We start from the raw sequence: 19,731 nt of genomic DNA on the forward strand, positions 1-19,731 counted from the left end.
ACGAAAATAAGCAGAAAAGATGAAGGGAACAAATAAAGGGCGTTTACGGTATCTAGCAAAGGTGATAGTATCAAGAGACAAGATGATAGAGTACCGCGAGCGGAAAAAAAAAGGTCTGGTAGGAGAACTGATGATATCTAGAGAGATGGGTAGAGAGAGAAAAGTGATCAGGAACATGAAAAATGTGCAGGCCAAACTTAAAAAGACCGTGCTGGAGGATACCCAATCAAGCAAACAGGCCAAGGCATGCTCAAGGCTTAAGATCTGAGGTCAGAGTGAGTGTTTGTTCAGCACCAACTGAAAACAAACGGAGGCCAGTCGGCACAGTGCAAAGAGCAGTAGATCACAATGCGAGGGCGAACCAAGACTTACCCCAGGCCGCCAACAAGAAAACGGATGGACAAAACAGGTCTGTAAAAGCAGAGCTGGTCGACCAAGAGAACAAAAGAAATAGCATCTTTGAAAGGTTTCCACAATGGATAACAACGAAGCGTAGTGTTGGCCGCAGACTAGAAGCAATGAAAACCTAGAGAATATCATCGTGCATGGGATACCGCCGTCCCTGTAGAGCACAAGTTGTGTTGGATTTATCGTCTATGACTTGCTTCTCTATGAAACCACCTTCCACTCCACCTTTCCAGCCAAAAAATACAGGTTCCCAAGGTACGTCAAATCCGCAGTATTTCTGGTACAATTACAGGTAAAGTCCCTCGGGCTCACCCTCTTGCTTGGTGCGCAGAACCCTCTCCCTGGCGGCGCGGAAGTCGGCCATCTGGACGCGCATTCTCCTCTCCCGCAGCGCCATCAAACCAGCCTCAGAGCAAATGGCCTTGATGTCGGCACCAGACAGGTCATCCTTCTGCGCAATGAACTCCTCAAGATCGACATCCTCGTTCAGCGACATCTTGGAGGTGTGAAGGGTGAAGATCTTGCGCTTGGTGTTCTGGTCAGGATTCTCGAACAAGATCTTTCTGTCGATACGACCGGGCCTGATCAAGGCCGGATCGAGCGTCTCAATCTTGTTGGTGGCCATGATGACCTTTACGTCACCACGGTCGTCGAAACCATCAAGCTGGTTGAGCAGCTCCAACATAGTACGTTGGACCTCACGCTCGCCTCCAGATGTCGAGTCGTATCTCTTGGTGCCAATAGCATCAATTTCGTCGATGAACACAATGGAGGGGGCGTTTTCAGCAGCAACCTTATTCGGACTGGTCAGTTTATCGAGACGCCGTGATTTCTCAGCGCAACGGGATGATGTGACATACCTGGAACAATTGCCGCACCAATCGAGGTCCATCACCAAGATATTTCTGGATCAGCTCACTACCAACAATGCGCAAGAACGTAGCTGAAGTCTGGTTCGCCACCGCCTTTGCCAAAAGTGTTTTGCCTGTACCAGGAGCTCCGTAAAGAATGACACCCTTGGGTGGCTTGATACCCATCTCCTCGTAGAGCTCCGGATGTAGCAGAGGCAGCTCGACTGACTCCCGGACTTCCTGGATCTGTTGCTCCAAACCACCAATGTCGGCATAAGACTCGGTAGGCGCCTTGTCCAACTTCATCACACTGACCAAGGGGTCAGCATCATCGGTCAAGACACCAACAATGCTGACGCTCTTGTGGTGCAAGAGTACGCTGGCGCCGGGCTCCAGAAGGTCCTTGTCGACAAAGCTCATGATGCTGACATAGTACTCTGGGCCCGTAGTGCTTGAAACGATGGCATGGTCGTCGTCGATCATCTCCTCGAGGGTACCAACTCCCATTGGGCTGCCCCGCATGTCGTCGACACGGCCACGCTCGTCGGCCATGCGATCACCAGCGTCAAGGTCAGATGCAGGAGCATTGCTGTCCTTGGCGGCCTTGACCCGGCGTAGGCGTTCTTGGTTTTCGACAAACTCCTCTTCTAACAACAAGTGATCGTGTGTGCGCTGCATTCGTAGCAATCTCAACTTGCATCGACTCGTTGGGTAAATGGCGGGGAGCTTGGCAGCGGCGCTGGTGCCGCCTCCTCTTCTCTTCTTGCGGCCGACTCGGGTCGTCGGTCGTGGAGGGGGTTCGTACTTGGGCTTATCCTTCTGTTGATGGCGAGAAAGTTAGAGGGGTGTCGATAAATTGGTGAACAGCCGGCTGGGTGGTCCACTAGGTCGTGGTATTGCAATTCTGTATTCCGTACCTTCTTGTCCTTGTCGTCTTTGCCATCTTGGCCACCGCCCATGCCGGACTGGTTTTGACCCTGCGAGTAGTGAGTGTCAGCTTCAGCTTGGTTGAAGAAGATGCATCGGATAACTTGGACTAACCATCTTGGATGGTGTTGGGTGCGCTGATGCGCCTTGTGGAGAGAGGTCCTGGCGCTGGCAATAAAGGCAGCAGATTCAGAAAGAACCGCTAGCTCCGCTGTTGCAAATACTGCGTCTGGTTTTGTGGGTGGAATACCGAGTTGTCTCGAATCCCAGTGATGGTGTGAATGTTGTGATGGATGTGGCAGTGACGGATGTGGAAAGCCGATGGGGCAACTAGGTTGTGGTTCTGATGATGGTAATCCAGGCGTCAACGTAAACGCGACAGCTCTTGTGCACGGTCCTCTTGTGGAAAGTAAATGAAATTGTGGCGCTAGAGTCGACTCTAAATCAATTTTGAGCCACACTTGGATTGAGCTTTTGAGTTTGGCCAACCTACCCTGATGCAGTGGAGGGGAGCCCAGCAATCTTATCAGTCCCACTTCTCATGCCGTACAAGGGCAGGGGTTCTGGGCCCACAAGGTTCCTGGAGCTCGCTTCCTGATGACGAAGTGCGAATCAATGCCGCCCCTCCAATTCGAATCCCGACCCAGGTCGGAATCCAGGTCACATTAACCACACTCCCAACTGCGAGTTTGGGCGACGGCCACTTGTCGGACGCCCAAGTAACCTAGCCCAATCAAAAAAAAAAAAATCGACAGATTACTAGCAGACAGGTTTCCATCATTCACCTAGTCTATTTTCCCGCTACCTCATTCTTTGTTCGTGATTGTGGATCTGGTTGGCTTCCAGCCCGGACGGAACATACGACTGCCTCAGGCTGGTTGGTAACACCATCCTCCACCTTGGATAGAATTTCATCTCAAACGTCGACAAAGAAGCCTGCGTTGCCAGCATTGCTTCTTGTCTCAGTTGATGCGATATACCGAGCCACCACTTCCCCACATCTTCCAACTTCGATCGACTTCCAGCCAAGTGTTTGCGCTTCCATCGAGCACCGACATACCGCATTTCCGAAACTTTCTACACGCTCAAGACCATCTACGTTACTATATCGATATTCAACAAAGTACACCTGCGACACCAACGACGGTCAAACTAACCGTGTCTTGATATTTCCACCATGGCTATGAGTTCGCGTCTCCGGCGTGTGGCCAAGGAGTTGCAAGACATTCAAAATGATAGAGACAACTCCGGCGTAATGGCGTCGGCCATCAACGAGTCGGACCTTACACATCTGAGAGGCTCCTTTCCGGGGCCGCCAGGAACTCCATATGAGGGCGGCACATATGTTGTCGACATCATAATCCCTGACACTTACCCCTTCAAGTCGCCCATAATGAAGTTCGAGACCAAGATGTGGCATCCCAACGTCAGCAGCCAAACTGTAAGCCAAAACTACTGACCGCCCATGTTACGATGATCGGCGCTAACGCTATCTTCCCGCACAGGGTGTAATTTGTCTCGACACTCTAGGAGCCGGCTGGTCTCCTGTAGGCACCATCAAGATGGCCCTCTTGTCTCTCCGCATGCTTCTCGAATCGCCTAACCCCCGCGACCCACAAGACGCCGAAGTCGCCAAGATGATGATGGAAGATCCCGATTACTTCAAGGTTGTTGCACACGACTGGGCTGTCAGGTATGCCGGCGCTCGTAGAACACAACCACCCCCTGACCAATACGTCAGAAAGACTCCCGTCGCAGCTCAGAAGGCAGCGGAGGATCCCCGAAGGTAAGACTTGACCGATCCCTTGCGGAGGCATTGTAGTGTAGTATGAACGGAGTTGCTGACAAACAACATTCGACCTGCGCAGGTACTGCGGCTACAACAAGGATCTGATCGATCGTTTTGTGAGCATGGGGTTCGAACTCGACAAGGTTGTGGAGGCTTTCCTCTTCGTTGGTATCGACCGCAATGGTGGCCGGGATTACGAGCTTGAGGAGGCATACATGGGCGACATCACCGCTAGGCTTTTGGGCGAGCAGTGATGCGATACAAGAACACAGCATGTGATGCGCACGAGACACCCGCACCATGTGGCACAAGACGCAGGCGCCTCTGTTTGGTTTTTTCTTTCTTCGGCTCCTTTGAACTTTTGTTTTTATGATTTATCTTGCATGTCTTGAGTTTGGGTGGGACTGGCATATACATATTATCGGCGTTACTGCGGGGGGGGGGGGGGGGGTTTGGGTTCAGATTCACATTCGGTCTTCAGGCCACCGCGATAATGGTCGCATCTTACTATTTGCTTGGGGTAGAATACCAATTACATACCTGATTAACTTACTTGGCTGGCGTATGGAGAGTGAGAACAGCGCGATGTGCAAATGTCGATGTCTGGAGGGGGGAGACACGGCGTCCTGTGGAGTTTGTTTGTTCAATGGTCAATTTATTGATCATACTCCATATTTCAGCATATTGCATGCCTGGAATAACATACAATCATCGCAGTAGTCCCACTCAGACGTCCCTGGTGTTTCTTGACAGGCAACAACCCAGCCAGCATTAACCCAAAGTATCCAGTCTTTAATTAAGCTTAAGTTCGAGACGATGATTTGCCTACAAGCTGCTCTTCTACCAGTTATTTTTGGGTTAACCTTGGCTTAGCAAAACATGTGGCATGTTTTCTTTGTAATATCAAATTGAAGACGCGATTTGCAGGCTAAGGAAATAATTCCCAAAGTCAGTTTCACGCTTCCAAGTCAGAGCCAGAGATATGTTTTTCTCGTAGCCTCCAGAGAACTTTCCCATTTACCTCGGGTGCCTTGTACGATGTTTATTACGGATGCGACTACGAGTACGACACCTTCAATCGTACTTCGGAATGAGCATCATCAAACATCTTAGATCCGAAGATTCAAAAAGCAGTGTTGGACTGTTGGACGGTTTTATTCTACGGCTGCTGAAGAAACAGTTTTCACCATCGAAGCACAAAGGTGCACCCCCGTCACAGCCTACTTCTCGACGCCCTCATACGTCACGCGAGAGACATAAGCGGCCGGGGCGTCCTCGGGGCAGACCTCGCCTTCGCCCTGTCCATTGCAAGTCGCGTAAACACCAACAAGGGTACCGGTGAACGGGCCCTTTCCACCACTGACAAACCGGGACGCCACAGTCCCCAGAGTAATCTTGGCAGCTCCCTCCTCCGCCGGACCGGCAGAAAACTCGTACTCTGTGGCACTGATGGCGCGGATCTCGAGTCTGATCGTGTCGCTCCAGTCCTCGGGGACGGGCTTGACGACCTCGGCCGGCGGCTGCACTCCAACATCCTGGCTCTCGGTCTTGAGGCGGATGGAGCGCCCCTTGCCGCAGCTCTGGCGGATGATGGAGAGGTCGATGTGGTTGTACTGGGTCAAGAAAGCCGTCACGCCCGCCTCCTGTCCGCTCTTGAGCGGCACAAAGTCCAAGTCGACCGCAAAGTCGAAGCGCGTGTGCGTCTGCCTGCGGCCGACGAAGCCGAGGCCCCTCATGCCGTTGGTCTCGTGGTCCTGGTGGCCCTCGCCCGTCAGGTTGCTGCGCGTCGGGACGATCTTGAGCCCGCGGTCCTGGGAGACGGAAAAGGTGTCGTCGCGGGGCACGCGCCAGTACATCCAGTTGGGCGGGATCGCCGCGCCGGCGGCCTTGAAATCGACGGCCTGCGGAGCCGTGACGAACGGTCCGTAGCCCGGCAGGTCCAGCGCGTTCTCGGCGACCGGCAGCGGACCTTCCATCGTGCCCCGAACAGGCTGCATCACCGGCCACTCGCCCTCTTCCCATGTCACCGGGAACAGAACCGTCTCCCTGCCCATCGGGTAGTGGCTGTACTCTGGACCGGATCTCGTCGCCAGGCACATGCCCCACCAGTTGCCGTCGCCGTCCTGGAAGAGGTCCGCGTGTCCGACCGTCTGGAACAGCTCGTTGGTGCCGCGGTTGGTCAGGTGTGGGTTGTGCGGGCTGGGCTCGTAGGGGCCGGTGATGTTGCGTGCTCGAGCCATGGTGACGGCGTGGTCCGTCGCGGTGCCGCCCTCGGCAATCAGGAGGTAGTACCAGCCGTCTCTCTTGTAAAAGTGGGGACCCTCGGGCCAGACACCACCGGTGCCGTTCCAGAGTTCGATGGCAGGCTGGCTGAGCTCGCCCGTCTCGATGTTGAGTTCCTGGAGGACGATGCCCTGCGTGGCGGCATAAACCTTGCCATCGTCATCCCAGAACAGATCAGGGTCGATCCGGTTGGGGTAGAAGAGCACAGGGTCACTCCAGGCCTCATCGGAAAAGGGGTCCGTGGTTTTGAAGAGAACGCCGAGGAGTACCTCGTTCACCGACTCGGCGTTGAGGTACTCACAAGCAACGTAGTAGGTACCCTCGTGCATCCTGATAGTCGCCGCGTACATGCCACCCATCTGGTTAAAGGTGCTCCAGGAGATCCCGGGGAGTTGAGACTCGCGGCTCCAGACATGGCTGACGAGCTTCCAGTCGACCAAGTTCCGTGAAGCGTAGATGGGCAGACCAGGGAACGCAACAAAGGTCGAAGCAACACAGAGAAAGATTCCGTCAGGCGTACGGATGCATGACGGGTCCGAGTGCCAGCCGGGAATGACAGGGTTGGTGTATGTCTGATTTGCCGGCGACTGCGCTGCAGCGATGGCAGCCATCGTAGATGTGAGGAGAAGAGCGAGTCTGCCAATGAACTTCATGATGAGCAACCTTGTTACACAGGATCTCTATGAAGTCTTACCTTTTAGCGGTGTCCACAGGCGGCGAACGATATGTTCGACCTACTTTTAAAGATTCACATCGTACGTTCCTGGGAGCAAGTGCAAGAGTCCCATGGTAGAGAATGCAATGAGCTCCGCAACTCCGCACGGCGTTGCTCTGATGGTCGGCAAACCGGGTAAAGTCTGGGGAGCGGGGATCCCACCAATCGATTCATACCAAGGTTCAAATTATTAGTCGGTCGAGGCGGGGATGATTCGACAGAGTCCCAGTGTGAAGAAGGACGGACAGAATGTCGGCCCTGGATGATGTGAAAGTCGGGGTAAAATACGTCAGAACGGGTCCGATGCGACTTGCCCTGGAAAGCCATCGTCCGGGCAATCTAAACGGGAAGATCGATGAGGAACCATTACTATAAGACCAGCCGCGCCGCGAATCTCGGTTTAAATAACCGGATGGACGTCTCTCGCATGCCAAGATTTGGGTTACAGTGCAGCCAGATCGGAAAAGCAAATCCTCATTGGAACGGGAAGGGTGTTTGGGCAGTTGCCGTCGATGGGAAAACAATGAGGTGAGCGACAGATTGTCACATGTGATTCATGTGTATGTGTGTATGAGTGACTGAACAGTATCGAGTACAATCTGCTAACCTGTATACCGAAATCAGCAAGACATTGAAAAGGCCCAAGTTGAGGTCACAGGAGAGCAGTAGCTCAATGAAAGAAACAAGTGCCAATAGAGAAATTGACAAGGAACCCGGCGTCACACATGCGAACGACTTGGGTAACATATTAGTGCCCCTTCACGGAATGAAATGGTAGCGATGAAATGCTTGTATACCTCAGTAATTTGCCGTTGCTTAATCCCGCCGTCTAAGTTAGTTGCCCAAATGCGAAAGGTGACGGGATATTGTAGAAAGCCAAATATATCCACAGCTTGTGCGCCAGTTGACAAACAAGGAAAAAATAATAATACTATGCTGTTGCACAAATCACCGGCTTTTCCTCTTCCTCCACCGAGCAATCTCAAGAATCGAGAGAAATATTATTACAACAGGTCACGCCTGACGAACTCGTCACGGAGAGCCTTGCCCAGACCAGCGGGAGAGGGCTCAACAATGACGCCAGCCGCCTCGAGGGCCTTGATCTTGGAGTCGGCACCACCCTTGCCACCGGAGACGATGGCACCGGCGTGGCCCATGCGGCGGCCGGCGGGAGCCGAGATACCGGCAATGAAAGAGACGACGGGCTTGCCGCCGTTGACGGTGTTGTTGGCGCGCAGGAAGTCGGCGGCCTCCTCCTCAGCGGAACCACCAATCTCACCAATCATGATGATACCGTCGGTCTCGCCATCCTGGAGGAAGACCTTCAGGCAGTCGATGAAGTTGGTGCCGCTGAAGGGGTCACCACCGATACCGACGACGAGCGACTGGCCGAGACCAGCCTGGGTGGTCTGGTTGACGGCCTCGTAGGTCAGGGTGCCGGATCTGCTGACGATACCGATGCGGCCGCGCTTGTGGATGAAGCCGGGCATGATACCAATCTTGCACTGGCCGGGGGCGATGATGCCGGGGCAGTTGGGACCGACCAGGCGGGTCTTGTTCTGGGACTTGAGGATCGAGGTGATGCGGACCATGTCTGCATGATGTTAGCATATACATCGATGTTTCACGTATTTCTCAACGCCATTGGGCTCCACGCACCATGTTGAGGAATGCCTTCCGTAATGCAAACAACGAGAGGAACCTCGGCAGCAACGGCCTCTTCTATGCCGGCGGCGGCCAAAGGAGGACTGGAGTACTTGTCAGTAAAACGATCGTCTCATCCGCGATTTTCAAGATTGTGCTTACGGCACGAAGATTGCCGTGGCATTTGCGCCAGTCTGCTTGACACCATCGGCAACGTTGGCGAAGACGGGAAGGTCAAGGTGCGTCTGGCCAGCCTTCTTGGGGTTTGTGCCACCAACAACCTGGGTGCCTGAATATAGCGTTTCGTGTGTTAGCGCAGGTCGGTTGGGACTCGAGGTTACGCCCTTAAGGCTTCGGGCGCGGTTATCATACCATAGTCAATGGCTTGTTGTGCGTGGAAACTAAAGATCGGACGGGCTTCGTGTCAGCTGTGGTCGAGCGGAATACATGGCGAAACGTCTGCGCGGAAAATAGAGGCGCAAGGTCGTCTTCTGGAATAGACTCACGTTCCCTGCTTTCCAGTGAATCCCTGGAAAAGGACCTTGGTGTCGCTGTTGATCCTGAGGTTGTTGATGGTAGCTGCGTAGGGGCTGCTCGACGAGCTGTATGTCCTCGTCGAGATCTGGCGCAGGATAGCGCCACTGGGGCGAAGTTGTCGGGAAATAGCCTGCATCTTTTCTGTCTGATGTAGAGGTCAATGCAGTAAGTAGGAATTAAGGAAAAGACGTGGACGGTATATGCAGGTGGAAGATAGATTCTGCGAGTGCTCTTTCGTCACGTCACAAGCCTACAGCTGAAGCTACAAATTTCTCGACGTCTGTAGCACAGCATCAATCAAAGCTTGGCCCAACGGTCTGGCTGGTGTCGCACTGTCTAGTGATAGGGGGAATTTAGTCATGGACACTGTGTGGGTCCCAGTTTTCCCTTTGTTCCTGCCGTTGATAAGGGTCCATGCGAGCACGGCTCCGATTTCACCCGCGCCGGCGCTCCACACGCGTCCATGGCTTCTCCCGATTAATTTTGCTACGAATCTCCTGCCGGCAAGAGATACGTTCCATCGCGGCTAGCAGTATGGCAGAGAGCAGGCATGATGAAACTTGCACAGTGATTACAGCCGGCCTAAATGTCTACTTAACCGAAAATTGACCTGCAAACACTCATCAAAATGTTGAACACTACAGACTTCAAGAGAAAAATAGGAAGGAAAATAAGGAGCGCGTGCTGCGCATAGCATCGCAAAAACTGCCAGCTTGCCAATTGTGTCGCACATGACATGGCGATGCGACTCAACAGACTTCCCACGTGTGTCCTGCTTTAGTTGCAGCTTTTGTCACAACTGATTACATAACTCATCCTCCAATTGGCCCCGCTTTCTACAAAAGCCCCACTAAGTTTTCCTAAGGTATGAACGAAGCGTCAAAAAGTTGGCGGGGAAATCTGAAGGGGCAACTCCGAATTGCGCCCGCGACAAGCTGAACAAGTCTTTGATGCAACATCAATAATAAGGAGCGCGCGTGCGGGACACATATTGCCGGTACTCTTAGGAGACATCAGCGCCTCCTTCTCTGCTGCCGACCATCCAGAACTCTTTGCCGACACGCGCACCACGCCCCAACTCCACTACCGGGTCCTTGTCCTGCGCTACGCCTCGATATGTCGACCACTACCGTGGCGAGGCCTGCAGCCTCTGCCACTCTTGCACCAGAAGGCGAACGGTTTCTAAGATGCTGCGCCGATATTGCAAATGCGCTCATTGAAGACTACGAGGCGGCTGCGCGAGACCCAAAACACCGGCAAAAAGATGTGAACCTGAACAGTCTGCGAGGCAAATTCTCCCGCAAGCACAAGTTGAAGAAGATCCCACCTTTGACTGCAATCATAGCCGCGGTCCCCGAGCATTACAAAAAGTACATCCTGCCAAAGCTCATTGCGAAGCCGATTCGAACGTCTTCTGGTATTGCTGTTGTTGCTGTCATGTGCAAACCGCATCGATGCCCCCACATCGCATACACGGGCAACATCTGCGTTTACTGCCCAGGTGGTCCCGATTCAGACTTTGAGTACAGCACACAATCATACACTGGTTATGAGCCAACTTCAATGCGAGCCATCCGTGCCCGCTACGACCCATTTGAGCAGGCCAGGGGTCGTGTGGATCAGCTAAAGGCTCTGGGACACTCGGTGGACAAGGTTGAGTACATCATCATGGGCGGTACCTTCATGTCACTACCAGAGTCATACAGGGATGACTTTATCTCGCAACTACACAATGCTCTGAGCGGTTATCAGACGTCAAACGTCGATGAGGCCGTCGAGGCTGGCGAGATGAGCAATGTCAAGTGCGTTGGCATCACGATAGAGACCAGGCCCGACTACTGTTTACAGCCACACTTGTCTAGCATGTTGAGGTACGGCTGCACACGGTTGGAAATAGGAGTGCAGTCATTGTACGAGGATGTGGCGCGCGATACCAACAGAGGTCACACGGTAGCAGCAGTTGCGGAGACCTTTTGCCTGGCCAAGGACGCCGGCTTCAAGGTCGTGAGCCACATGATGCCCGACTTGCCAAACGTCGGCATGGAGCGAGATGTGGATCAGTTCCGAGAGTACTTTGAAAACCCAGCCTTCAGAACGGATGGTCTGAAGATCTACCCGACGCTAGTCATCCGCGGTACCGGTCTTTACGAACTCTGGAGGACAGGACGATACCAAAATTACACACCCAATGGGCTTATCGACCTAGTGGCTCGGATTCTCGCCCTGGTTCCACCGTGGACGCGCATTTACCGTGTCCAGCGTGATATTCCCATGCCGCTCGTCAGCTCGGGTGTAGAGAACGGCAACCTGCGGGAGTTGGCTCTGGCGCGTATGAAAGACTTTGGTACAACATGCCGTGATGTCAGAACGAGGGAGGTCGGCATCAACGAGGTCAAGCACAAGATACGGCCAAACCAGGTCGAGCTCGTGCGCCGTGACTACGTTGCCAACGGCGGCTGGGAGACATTCTTGGCATACGAGGACCCTAAGCAGGACATTCTTATTGGCCTGTTGCGGTTGCGTAAATGCACTGAAAAGTACACTTTCCGCGAAGAACTCACGGGTCAGCCAACAAGTTTGGTGCGGGAGCTGCACGTCTATGGTACCGCGGTGCCTGTGCACGCCCGAGACCCCAAGAAGTTCCAGCATCAGGGTTTCGGCACTCTGCTGATGGAAGAGGCAGAGCGTATTGCCCGTGACGAGCACGGCAGTGAAAAGATAAGTGTCATTTCGGGTGTCGGTGTCCGCAGTTACTACAAGAAACTGGGATACTGGCTCGACGGGCCATATATGAGTAAATGGCTTGATGGGAGGCCGGGTAATTAGCTATCTCCCTAGATAGACGCTACCAATCGACCTTTCTGACTCACTCTTCCCCCACTATATATCCCTTTTCTTTTGAGATACCGACACGAGTTGCAGAAAAGCATTGCGAGGAGGTTTAAAGACTAACGTGATTCTTGAAAGAGGCCAGCTCTGCCTTGACAATTTACTTTACAAACTATCACTACACCCCAACCCCGCCGTGTTTCGATCATCCTCTCACAGATACCATCGAAGCGTGAGCAGATCCATGTGCAAAACCAGATCCAAAGCCCCTGTGACCCCGTTGGCTACCGCCATATTCATCAAAGTGTTCAGGCGTCGCCCACCGACTTTCGCCGTGCCGGCTGCCATAACTGTCAACGCTTGCCTGCCTACTGTTTGGGATTGCCATGCTGCCTGCACGACTGCCCTGACCACTACCCCAACCCACCTGGCTGAGGTTCGAATCCTGCCTAGCCGGCGTGCCGGGCTGCGTCCATGGACTCGCAAAGCTCGAAAGGCTAGATCGGGCGCTGATGGTCCGGCCGGTCACAAAGACAGTCTCGTCGGTCCAGAGCCCGGCGGCGGTGAAGAGTTGACGAGCTCGCGGGTTGCCCTCCACGAATTGGTTCCAAAACTCGTCGGTGTAGACCCACGAAAGTTCTGCGCGGTCAATGTCACGTCTGCCGCTGAGTCGTTCCAGACAGAAGATGATGTCTTGGGCGTCGTTTCGACGTTTTTCGTGAAACTTTGGCTCGAACGGGACACGCGTTTGCCACGCATGGGCCTTGGAATTGAGCAGAAAGACAAAGTTTGCGAGCTTGTATCCGGGTGAGTTTTTCGACGAGGCAGTGTCCCTGGCCTGTTCAAAATTGAGGTCTACCTCGTGGTCCTCGGAGAGGTCGAGTGGGTATATGTTGCCATCAGAGGCTCGGAAGCTAGATGTATTTGTTAATATGTGTATCGGTGTCCGGACTCAACGGGGGGTGGGGGTGAAATCTTCCAATCGTCTACTTACATTATTTTGCCGTGTCCAACACGGACCAACCGTCCCTCCGTCCGCTTAATAAGGAGGCTTTCGGCGGAGCGTTTCGAGCAGCCAGACCCCACAAGCACGTCTACATCGCCAGTCTCTCGACCACTTCCGTACTCGGCAAGGGCGCTACCCCCGATCACTACATAGGGCACATCGTGTAGCCCTTTGTGGACAGCTTGGAGGAACTCCCTTCTTGTGGCCGGGGACATGAAATCGGTTGCCGGCGATTTTTCCAACTGCTGATGAGTTCACTCTGGGTTTTCGTGTTGTTGGGGCTGTGAGGCTCATTGCCCCTGACTATATGGATTGTTTGGATGGTGGACTGGCACAGGCTGGGAATCAAACCCTCCCGTGTCCTTTGACGATGAGCAACCCGTCGCGAATTGGACGGGCTAGAGACACGTGTGGAATATAGGGATTATGAGTGATGGGAAGGGTTTGAAGGTGCAAAGCCATACGCAGCTCAGAGCAAGTGTGCATATCAACCATTAGCCTCTGACATTGGTTACTCCCCCGTGATTCTCTCACATCTCTTTATACATCTGGAAGCCTGCTCCTTGGGCGAAATGTTAACTATTCTCATCACACTTTTAGAATTCTATGATCAGAACGATCCATAAGGGCGTCAACCAAAGGCCAGCGTTTAGGAGACGCTGAGCTCGATGCACGCTCCGCTGCTGCAAGACTTTGATACTGGGCGCCTGAATTGTCCTTGGGATTGTATATGTTGTCCGTTGAAGCGCCCAGCTGGACCACGTAAAAAATAGGCGGACAAGCGCCCATATTTGTATGTTGGCCATATCTCAGAGCCGAAAGTTGCAGCAAAGGTGATGAGGCCGGGTGGTCCTGCCCAGTAGACCAGATTCTTTGGGCACCCTTTTCCCTCAGGCCGAGGTATTGGCATATACAACGGCCTTTACCAACTTGATATTCGCAGGTTTCATGTGTGTTGTTGGGTTCGTCTACGCGTCAAGGCGGCTAAGTAAGCCTACCGACCTGAGGTAACCGAGCCATCCAGTTGATTTAGCGCCCGCATGTCCTACTCTACTGAACTCCGTCCTACTATAGGCCCCACACATATGTCCCCATTGGTGCCAATCCACGGCCCAACACTCCAACCAGCGTCTCATCATATCCACTAAATCCCTTCATTGATTCGGTGCAGTTAGGCAAACGCTGGACCTTGGGCGCTTAAATTCGAGGCGATAGCGAAGTTGAAGGCCAACAAGTGCCCAAATGAGAGCATCCGGGGATTCTCCTCCACGTCCTCCATTTCATGGGGCGCGATAACATTTGGTCAGGCAGGGCCTGGAATTTTGAAGGCCCAATATTGAACTTGCGCACCAAAAAAACCCGTTGTTTCCCCGAGTCTCCCTGGTCGAGACCCGATTCTCTCATTCATCAGCGCAACTGACATCAACCCATTGAACCATGCCTGTTTTTCGGAAAACCTTTTCGAGGTTTTCTTCTCTGTTTACTTCCCGGGCTGCAGAACCCAAGGCCGACTCGTCATCACCAGCAGAGACGGATTTTGATTGCACTGCAGGTCCCTCTTCAAATACTCGCTATCGCGTCTGCCAAACATTGTCAGCACATGGTGTTGCCAATGCGGTCTGGTTTGAAGAAGTTCTCAAAGCCTACAGCCGCAAAACTTGCACCGGAAATTTGCTTCTACTTGTCTCAGAGCCTACCAAGGCCGCAGATGTTTTAACTCAAGGTGGAAGCCTACAGAAGAAAGAGAACAACGCTGTTCAGAATCGAGGACTCCTCAGCCGAGGCGGAATCACAATCGAGCCAAAAACGCAAAGTAGCAGTAACAACGGCGATTCGGAAGAAGGAGGCTGCCAGACTAGCGACTGCGTGGTGCTCCTTGATGCCGCTGTATGGGACTACGACCTCTCTACGGCAACTATTCAGCCAGACTTATGCCCAGCCCCGCTACCTACGCTTGAAGATTTTCTCGGATCTTTGATGAGATATTGGCTAAGATTATCCGAAGAGGATCTTGATTCCGACCCCCTTTGGTCTCACAAGCTTAGCTCTCTCATTCACAACGCTTATTGCATCGGAGGATCGTATGAGGCCCTGATCAAGAGTGACGAGTTCACAAAAAGATTACCCCCTGAAGTTCTCGAACTACATTTCGATTTGACTGGAGGCTACCCAGGGCAAAGTGATATCGACAGCTTCCGCAAGCACGAATATCATTCGATGCGATCTGAACAAATCCAAAAGGGCACATTCACTCCGCGACCATATCCCACCGGCAACGTTCCGCTATCCCTGGCCGAATATCCAGAACTTACTGGTGTATACACCGTGCTGGAAAGGGCCAAAAAGCCATCAAATGTGAAAAAGCCTAGCAAGAAGGCCAAAAGAGTATGTTTATGCTACCGTTAAAGATTTATTCCTGGCGTCCAAACCGTACATAACCTCCCCGCAAAGAATATCTCAGATGAAACCACCACTACCCGGTTTTGCAACAGCTTACACTCTTCCCGCAGATGTCGAAAACCACCGAGAATAATCGCTTAGCTCCTCTGAGCGAGGAGGCATCAATTGCCCCTCAGACCTCAGAAGCCGTGCAGCTACAGATCATGTCTGACCTGCATTTGGAAACACCAAAGATGCTACCCATGTATGGTGACTTTACGATTCCCAGTCGCTGTCCACACCTGGCCCTTCTCGGGGATATTGGCAGTGTCTGGGATGAACGACTTTTTACGTTTCTTCGCGCCCAACTTCTTCAGTTCGAGACGGTTTTCTTTGTGATGGGCAATCATGAGCCATACCCTGCAACCGACAGCCAGTACGATGGCTCTGCAACCTGGGAAAAGGCATTGTCCATCATGCAGGAATTCGAGGAAACGCACAACGCAAACATGGAAACTTCCAAGCAAGCGGCTTTAGACTCAGAGTCGCGCAAGGCTGGCCGTTTCGTGCTGCTAAACCGCCGCCGCTTCGACCTCTCGCCCACCATCACCATCCTCGGAGCGACACTCTTTTCGCGCATAGCCGACGACCAGCGCAGCACCACCTCCCTGTTCCTATCCGACTTTTCCAACATCTCCAATTGGACCGTCGACGACCACAACGCCGCCCACGCGGGGGATCTCGCATGGCTGAACCGCGAGGTTGCCGCCGCAGAGCAGGAAGGCCGGTCCGCCGTTGTTCTGACGCACCACAGCCCGACCATGCTCCCCGAGGCCAACGACCCAGACCACCTCGAGGACGACCGGGGCGTGCAGAGCGCTTTCGCCACCGATCTAAGCGCTGAGGTCTGCTGGACCAGTCCGTGCGTCAGGGTGTGGGTGTTTGGGCACACGCATTTCAACTGCGACTTTGTGCTTCGGGGTGACGTAGGGGAGGATGGGTTGCGAGGGAAGGGAAAGAGGGTGGTGGCTAACCAGAGAGGGTACGGCAGGGATGATGCGTATAGCTTCGACCCGGAGAAGGTTGTTACTATTGAGGGTTAGTATTACACGTCGAGGATGCTCCTGAAGGACTCAAAATCATTTCGGGACTCCGATTCTTCGATCCTTTTCCAATATGTAATATTTTCGCAGCTAGCTAGCATACAGTGGCTACTGTGAGAGAATCTGGCGAGGTTGTCAATGTAGCTTAGGAGTAAGTACCAGGAAAAGAACTCAAACTCTGTATGATCATGATTTACAAAACCTTCGTTGATTGATAAAAAGACATTAATATAGTACAAATGGTATAAAGCAACCTCTACTAACGTCGCTGATGCTCTTCAAGTACTTCCATTACACCCCTTGAAAGGTCCCCCCATGTTTCAGTCATTGTGTCTCCCGTTTTCACTTTACTTTCTTTTACAGGTTGGCAAGGATGGCAGCACCGCCAAACAGAGCAGCGACACCCATGATGCCGGTCTGCATGGGGGCGGCAGCACCGCGGGCAGGCTCCGAACCTTGACCGTTGCCGCCGTTGCCGCCGTTGCCGCCATTACCACCGTTTCCACCCGTGGGGGATGAGCCAGGAGCCGGAGAGACGCCCGAAGTGTAGGGGACGCCGCTGGTGGCGGGCGTGGCGCCGCTAAACATGGGCGACCCGCTGGTGGCTGAGGGGTCGGGGCGGGCGTCGACGTTGTTGGGGTTGAGGACGCTGCGTTTGATGTCAGTTTCGTTACGAACATCTAAGATCACAATATAGAGATCAAGAAAGTACTTACTTGTCCAGGATGTGGATGACGCCGTTGTTGGTCAGGACGTTGGGCGAGATGATCTTGGCCGAGTTGACAAACAGGCCGTTGCTCGTGTTGGTGAAAGTCAGCCTGGCGCCGTTGAGGGTGGTCAGGCTGGTGTTTCCGAGGGCGCTGGTGTAAAATGGACGCGAGCCCTGGACGATGTGGTACTGCAGAACCTGAGACAGCTGGCTAGCCGACATATTGGAGTCCTCGAAAGAGCTTCCCACCATGTTGAAGGCATCGTTGTTGGGGATGAACATGGTCACGTCGCGCAGGCGGTCGAGGCGGGTGCTCAAGTCGGCGCGGCGCAAGGCACCAGCAGCGGATGTCAAGTTCAGGTCCGAAAGGGTGCGGGTGTCGTTAATGGGGAGAGTCAGGACGCGGTTGATGACGTGGATGACACCGCCCGTGTAGTTGATGTTCTGGGCGTGGTGTCAGTAAATTGGTATACCGGTTCAAGAGATGATTGTGTCAAGGGCAGGGTAGGAAACATACAGGCGTGGTCACACTCGACATCTCCATCAGACCAGAGAAGAAGGTGGCATTGCCATCCTGACGCCTGAAGCTAATACGCTGGCCACCAGTGATGTTTGAGTACGGGGCCAGATTGAGGGCCGTGTTGACAACCCTGCTGTCGTCGTTGATCTCCGAGTCGTAAAAGGTGCCGTTCAGGACGTGGTAGCTGAGGAGGGCAGCGACGCCAAGGGGACTGGTCCTGTTCAGAGGCGTGGCGTTGGGTCCATTCAGGAAGTCGTCGAGAGCATTATTGCTGGGCGCCAGGAAGGTGACATTCTGGGCGAGCGACAGCTGGGCCATGAAGGTCGGCTGTGTGCTGAGCAAGGCGATCATGTTGGACAGATCTGGCTGGGCTGCCAACGCGGCGGTCAGCGATGTGGAACTGCCGTTGGTGTTGGTCTGGGCCAAGGTCACCGTGGCGGCGACAGCCAGTGACAGGAGCTGTGTGGCGTGCATGGTGATTTGTTGGTATGATTAGACGAAGGGTTGTTAGTTTGATATCGACAGACAGTGATGTCTTGTGATACTGGCTATTGTAGTATTATATGTTCGAGATGTTGGTCTCCGATAGGCACTCGGCCGAGGACTTGAGATGGCGATGTCTCAAAAAAGCAAAGGCTGTGGGTAAACGGCAGGGTGAGTGATTATTTAAGCCTCATGAGTTGCCCACCTTCATCGTGGTACAGAATACCCCAACACTTCCGCGGGTCCGAGATGTACGAAGAAGAACGGACTGACACCGACGCATGACCGCACACCACTGGCAGTCTGCTGCTGGTAAAGGGTTCATCGTGGGGCGGTGGCGCATTGCTGCGCGTCCGTCGTCGCCAGCATCGCGGCATGGTTGACGACATCAGCGCTAAAGAGTCCCTCAACCGTTGGCCACCACCCATGGGCTTTGCATAATCCCTTAAACTCTTCGGACGGACATGTTAATCATGGAAACGTAGAGAGGAAATCAGGGACTCCCCGTCTGTCAGTAGGTCCTGTATTTTCATGGAGAAAACGTTGATGTTGACTCTGCATCTGCAGTCATGCGGCTCTGGACTGATGGCAGTTTTGCAGGGAATGAAGCAGCAGCAGCAGCAGCAGCAGCAGCATCAGCACCGTCATGGGCAACAATGCGCAGCAATGTCATGATTTTTGATGTATCATGAAAGGCTGCTGCACCTGCCATGCCAAGCTTGGAGACGTACTTGACTTTGCTGTCAACTGCTAAAGACAAACCCACTGACGATTTGGGTTGCGCGTTTGGGGATACAAGCAAAATGTCAATGATAGATCACAAGCAAACATCGATTGGACGGGCGTGAAGGCATGTAGAAATCGGAGCTCGGATGCTGCAGGAAACGTGCGGCATGCAGTAAACATCAGTGCTCGGGGGAATTTTCGGCGATCGGCAAAGTCTAGATTTTTCGTATACAGAGGGTAAGATGGATGTCATTTGAGTTTGTGTCCTCCTCTTGACTGTTTCTTCGTGATTTCGAGTGAAGAAGGTGCCGCTGGAGAGGAGGAGGTCGAAGTGGCCAATAAGGGTTAGGGTGAAGTAGATCCCAACTCTCTGCTTCAACTGCAATATTCGGATGTCCGCTGACGAACAGTTCCTGCAACAAGACAAAAAGTTCCATTTGAGTCATGCGTTATGTAGTCTTGCGCTTAATACCGGTTTAGTTCAAAGGGTCTCAATGAATCTGTGAAGCGTGTTAGCAACTGCATATGGGAATCCAATGGACGATTATGATCCGACCCGGAGTATTGTATCGTCCATCTTCATGATACTACGGACGCCGCACAAGCTTGAGCGAACGCAACGGTATTAGATTTTTGGAGAAATCCCTAGAGCAAGCTTCAAGCGCTCACCCAAGTCCATCAAGGGCAGAACTTTGCCGAATTCTTCTTTGTTAGCTTACAGAAAGCATCCAAACAGTCTCTCATCTGGAGAGACCCCTGGATTCGCACAATTTTATATTAAACCTCGAGCAAGCCCGACAGCCCATGATTGATCCTGTTCTG

At 53.1% G+C, this 19,731-nt stretch overlaps 8 protein-coding genes across 8 annotated transcripts; 3 read left to right on the top strand and 5 right to left on the bottom strand.

The window, feature by feature from the left end:
• Positions 1-526: 526 nt before the first annotated feature.
• On the bottom strand, positions 527-2,647 carry MGG_05477 (26S protease regulatory subunit 4). The gene is made up of 4 exons (XM_003710294.1): positions 2,301-2,647; positions 2,177-2,236; positions 1,269-2,078; positions 527-1,201 (listed from the first exon to the last, which is right to left on the bottom strand). The coding sequence occupies exons 1-4, from the start codon at positions 2,301-2,303 to the stop codon at positions 695-697; spliced, it is 1,380 nt and encodes a 459-aa protein (XP_003710342.1). The 5' UTR covers positions 2,304-2,647; the 3' UTR covers positions 527-694.
• Positions 2,648-2,799: 152 nt separating this feature from the next.
• On the top strand, positions 2,800-4,416 carry MGG_05478 (uncharacterized protein). Its single transcript, XM_003710295.1, has 3 exons — positions 2,800-3,627; positions 3,692-3,972; positions 4,055-4,416. Exons 1-3 carry the CDS (start codon positions 3,364-3,366, stop codon positions 4,227-4,229), a joined length of 720 nt encoding a protein of 239 aa, XP_003710343.1. The 5' UTR covers positions 2,800-3,363; the 3' UTR covers positions 4,230-4,416.
• A 673-nt stretch (positions 4,417-5,089) lies between these two features.
• MGG_05479 (xylosidase/arabinosidase) lies at positions 5,090-7,193 on the bottom strand. Its single transcript, XM_003710296.1, has 2 exons — positions 6,953-7,193; positions 5,090-6,894 (listed from the first exon to the last, which is right to left on the bottom strand). Exon 2 carries the CDS (start codon positions 6,867-6,869, stop codon positions 5,196-5,198), a length of 1,674 nt encoding a protein of 557 aa, XP_003710344.1. The 5' UTR covers positions 6,870-6,894; positions 6,953-7,193; the 3' UTR covers positions 5,090-5,195.
• Positions 7,194-7,465: 272 nt separating this feature from the next.
• MGG_05480 (succinyl-CoA ligase subunit alpha) lies at positions 7,466-9,436 on the bottom strand. The gene is made up of 5 exons (XM_003710297.1): positions 9,124-9,436; positions 8,990-9,018; positions 8,780-8,906; positions 8,633-8,721; positions 7,466-8,567 (listed from the first exon to the last, which is right to left on the bottom strand). Exons 1-5 carry the CDS (start codon positions 9,288-9,290, stop codon positions 7,978-7,980), a joined length of 1,002 nt encoding a protein of 333 aa, XP_003710345.1. The 5' UTR covers positions 9,291-9,436; the 3' UTR covers positions 7,466-7,977.
• Positions 9,437-9,906: 470 nt separating this feature from the next.
• MGG_05481 (elongator complex protein 3) lies at positions 9,907-12,078 on the top strand. The gene has a single exon (XM_003710298.1). The coding sequence runs from the start codon at positions 10,271-10,273 to the stop codon at positions 11,978-11,980; it is 1,710 nt and encodes a 569-aa protein (XP_003710346.1). The 5' UTR covers positions 9,907-10,270; the 3' UTR covers positions 11,981-12,078.
• Positions 12,079-12,291: 213 nt separating this feature from the next.
• MGG_05482 (uncharacterized protein) lies at positions 12,292-13,204 on the bottom strand (the record flags this gene model as incomplete). Its single annotated transcript, XM_003710299.1, has 3 exons — positions 12,292-12,324; positions 12,411-12,897; positions 12,978-13,204. The coding sequence occupies 3 exons, from the start codon at positions 13,202-13,204 to the stop codon at positions 12,292-12,294; spliced, it is 747 nt and encodes a 248-aa protein (XP_003710347.1).
• Positions 13,205-14,190: 986 nt separating this feature from the next.
• On the top strand, positions 14,191-16,708 carry MGG_13079 (Ser/Thr protein phosphatase). The gene is made up of 2 exons (XM_003710300.1): positions 14,191-15,374; positions 15,500-16,708. Exons 1-2 carry the CDS (start codon positions 14,427-14,429, stop codon positions 16,469-16,471), a joined length of 1,920 nt encoding a protein of 639 aa, XP_003710348.1. The 5' UTR covers positions 14,191-14,426; the 3' UTR covers positions 16,472-16,708.
• MGG_05483 (uncharacterized protein) lies at positions 16,673-18,386 on the bottom strand. Its single transcript, XM_003710301.1, has 3 exons — positions 17,698-18,386; positions 17,188-17,624; positions 16,673-17,120 (listed from the first exon to the last, which is right to left on the bottom strand). The coding sequence occupies exons 1-3, from the start codon at positions 18,172-18,174 to the stop codon at positions 16,829-16,831; spliced, it is 1,206 nt and encodes a 401-aa protein (XP_003710349.1). The 5' UTR covers positions 18,175-18,386; the 3' UTR covers positions 16,673-16,828.
• Between the last annotated feature and the right edge of the window lie 1,345 nt (positions 18,387-19,731).

Source organism: Pyricularia oryzae, chromosome 1 (assembly GCF_000002495.2).
Source record: "Pyricularia oryzae 70-15 chromosome 1, whole genome shotgun sequence".
In the NCBI taxonomy this organism is placed as follows: domain Eukaryota; kingdom Fungi; phylum Ascomycota; class Sordariomycetes; order Magnaporthales; family Pyriculariaceae; genus Pyricularia; species Pyricularia oryzae.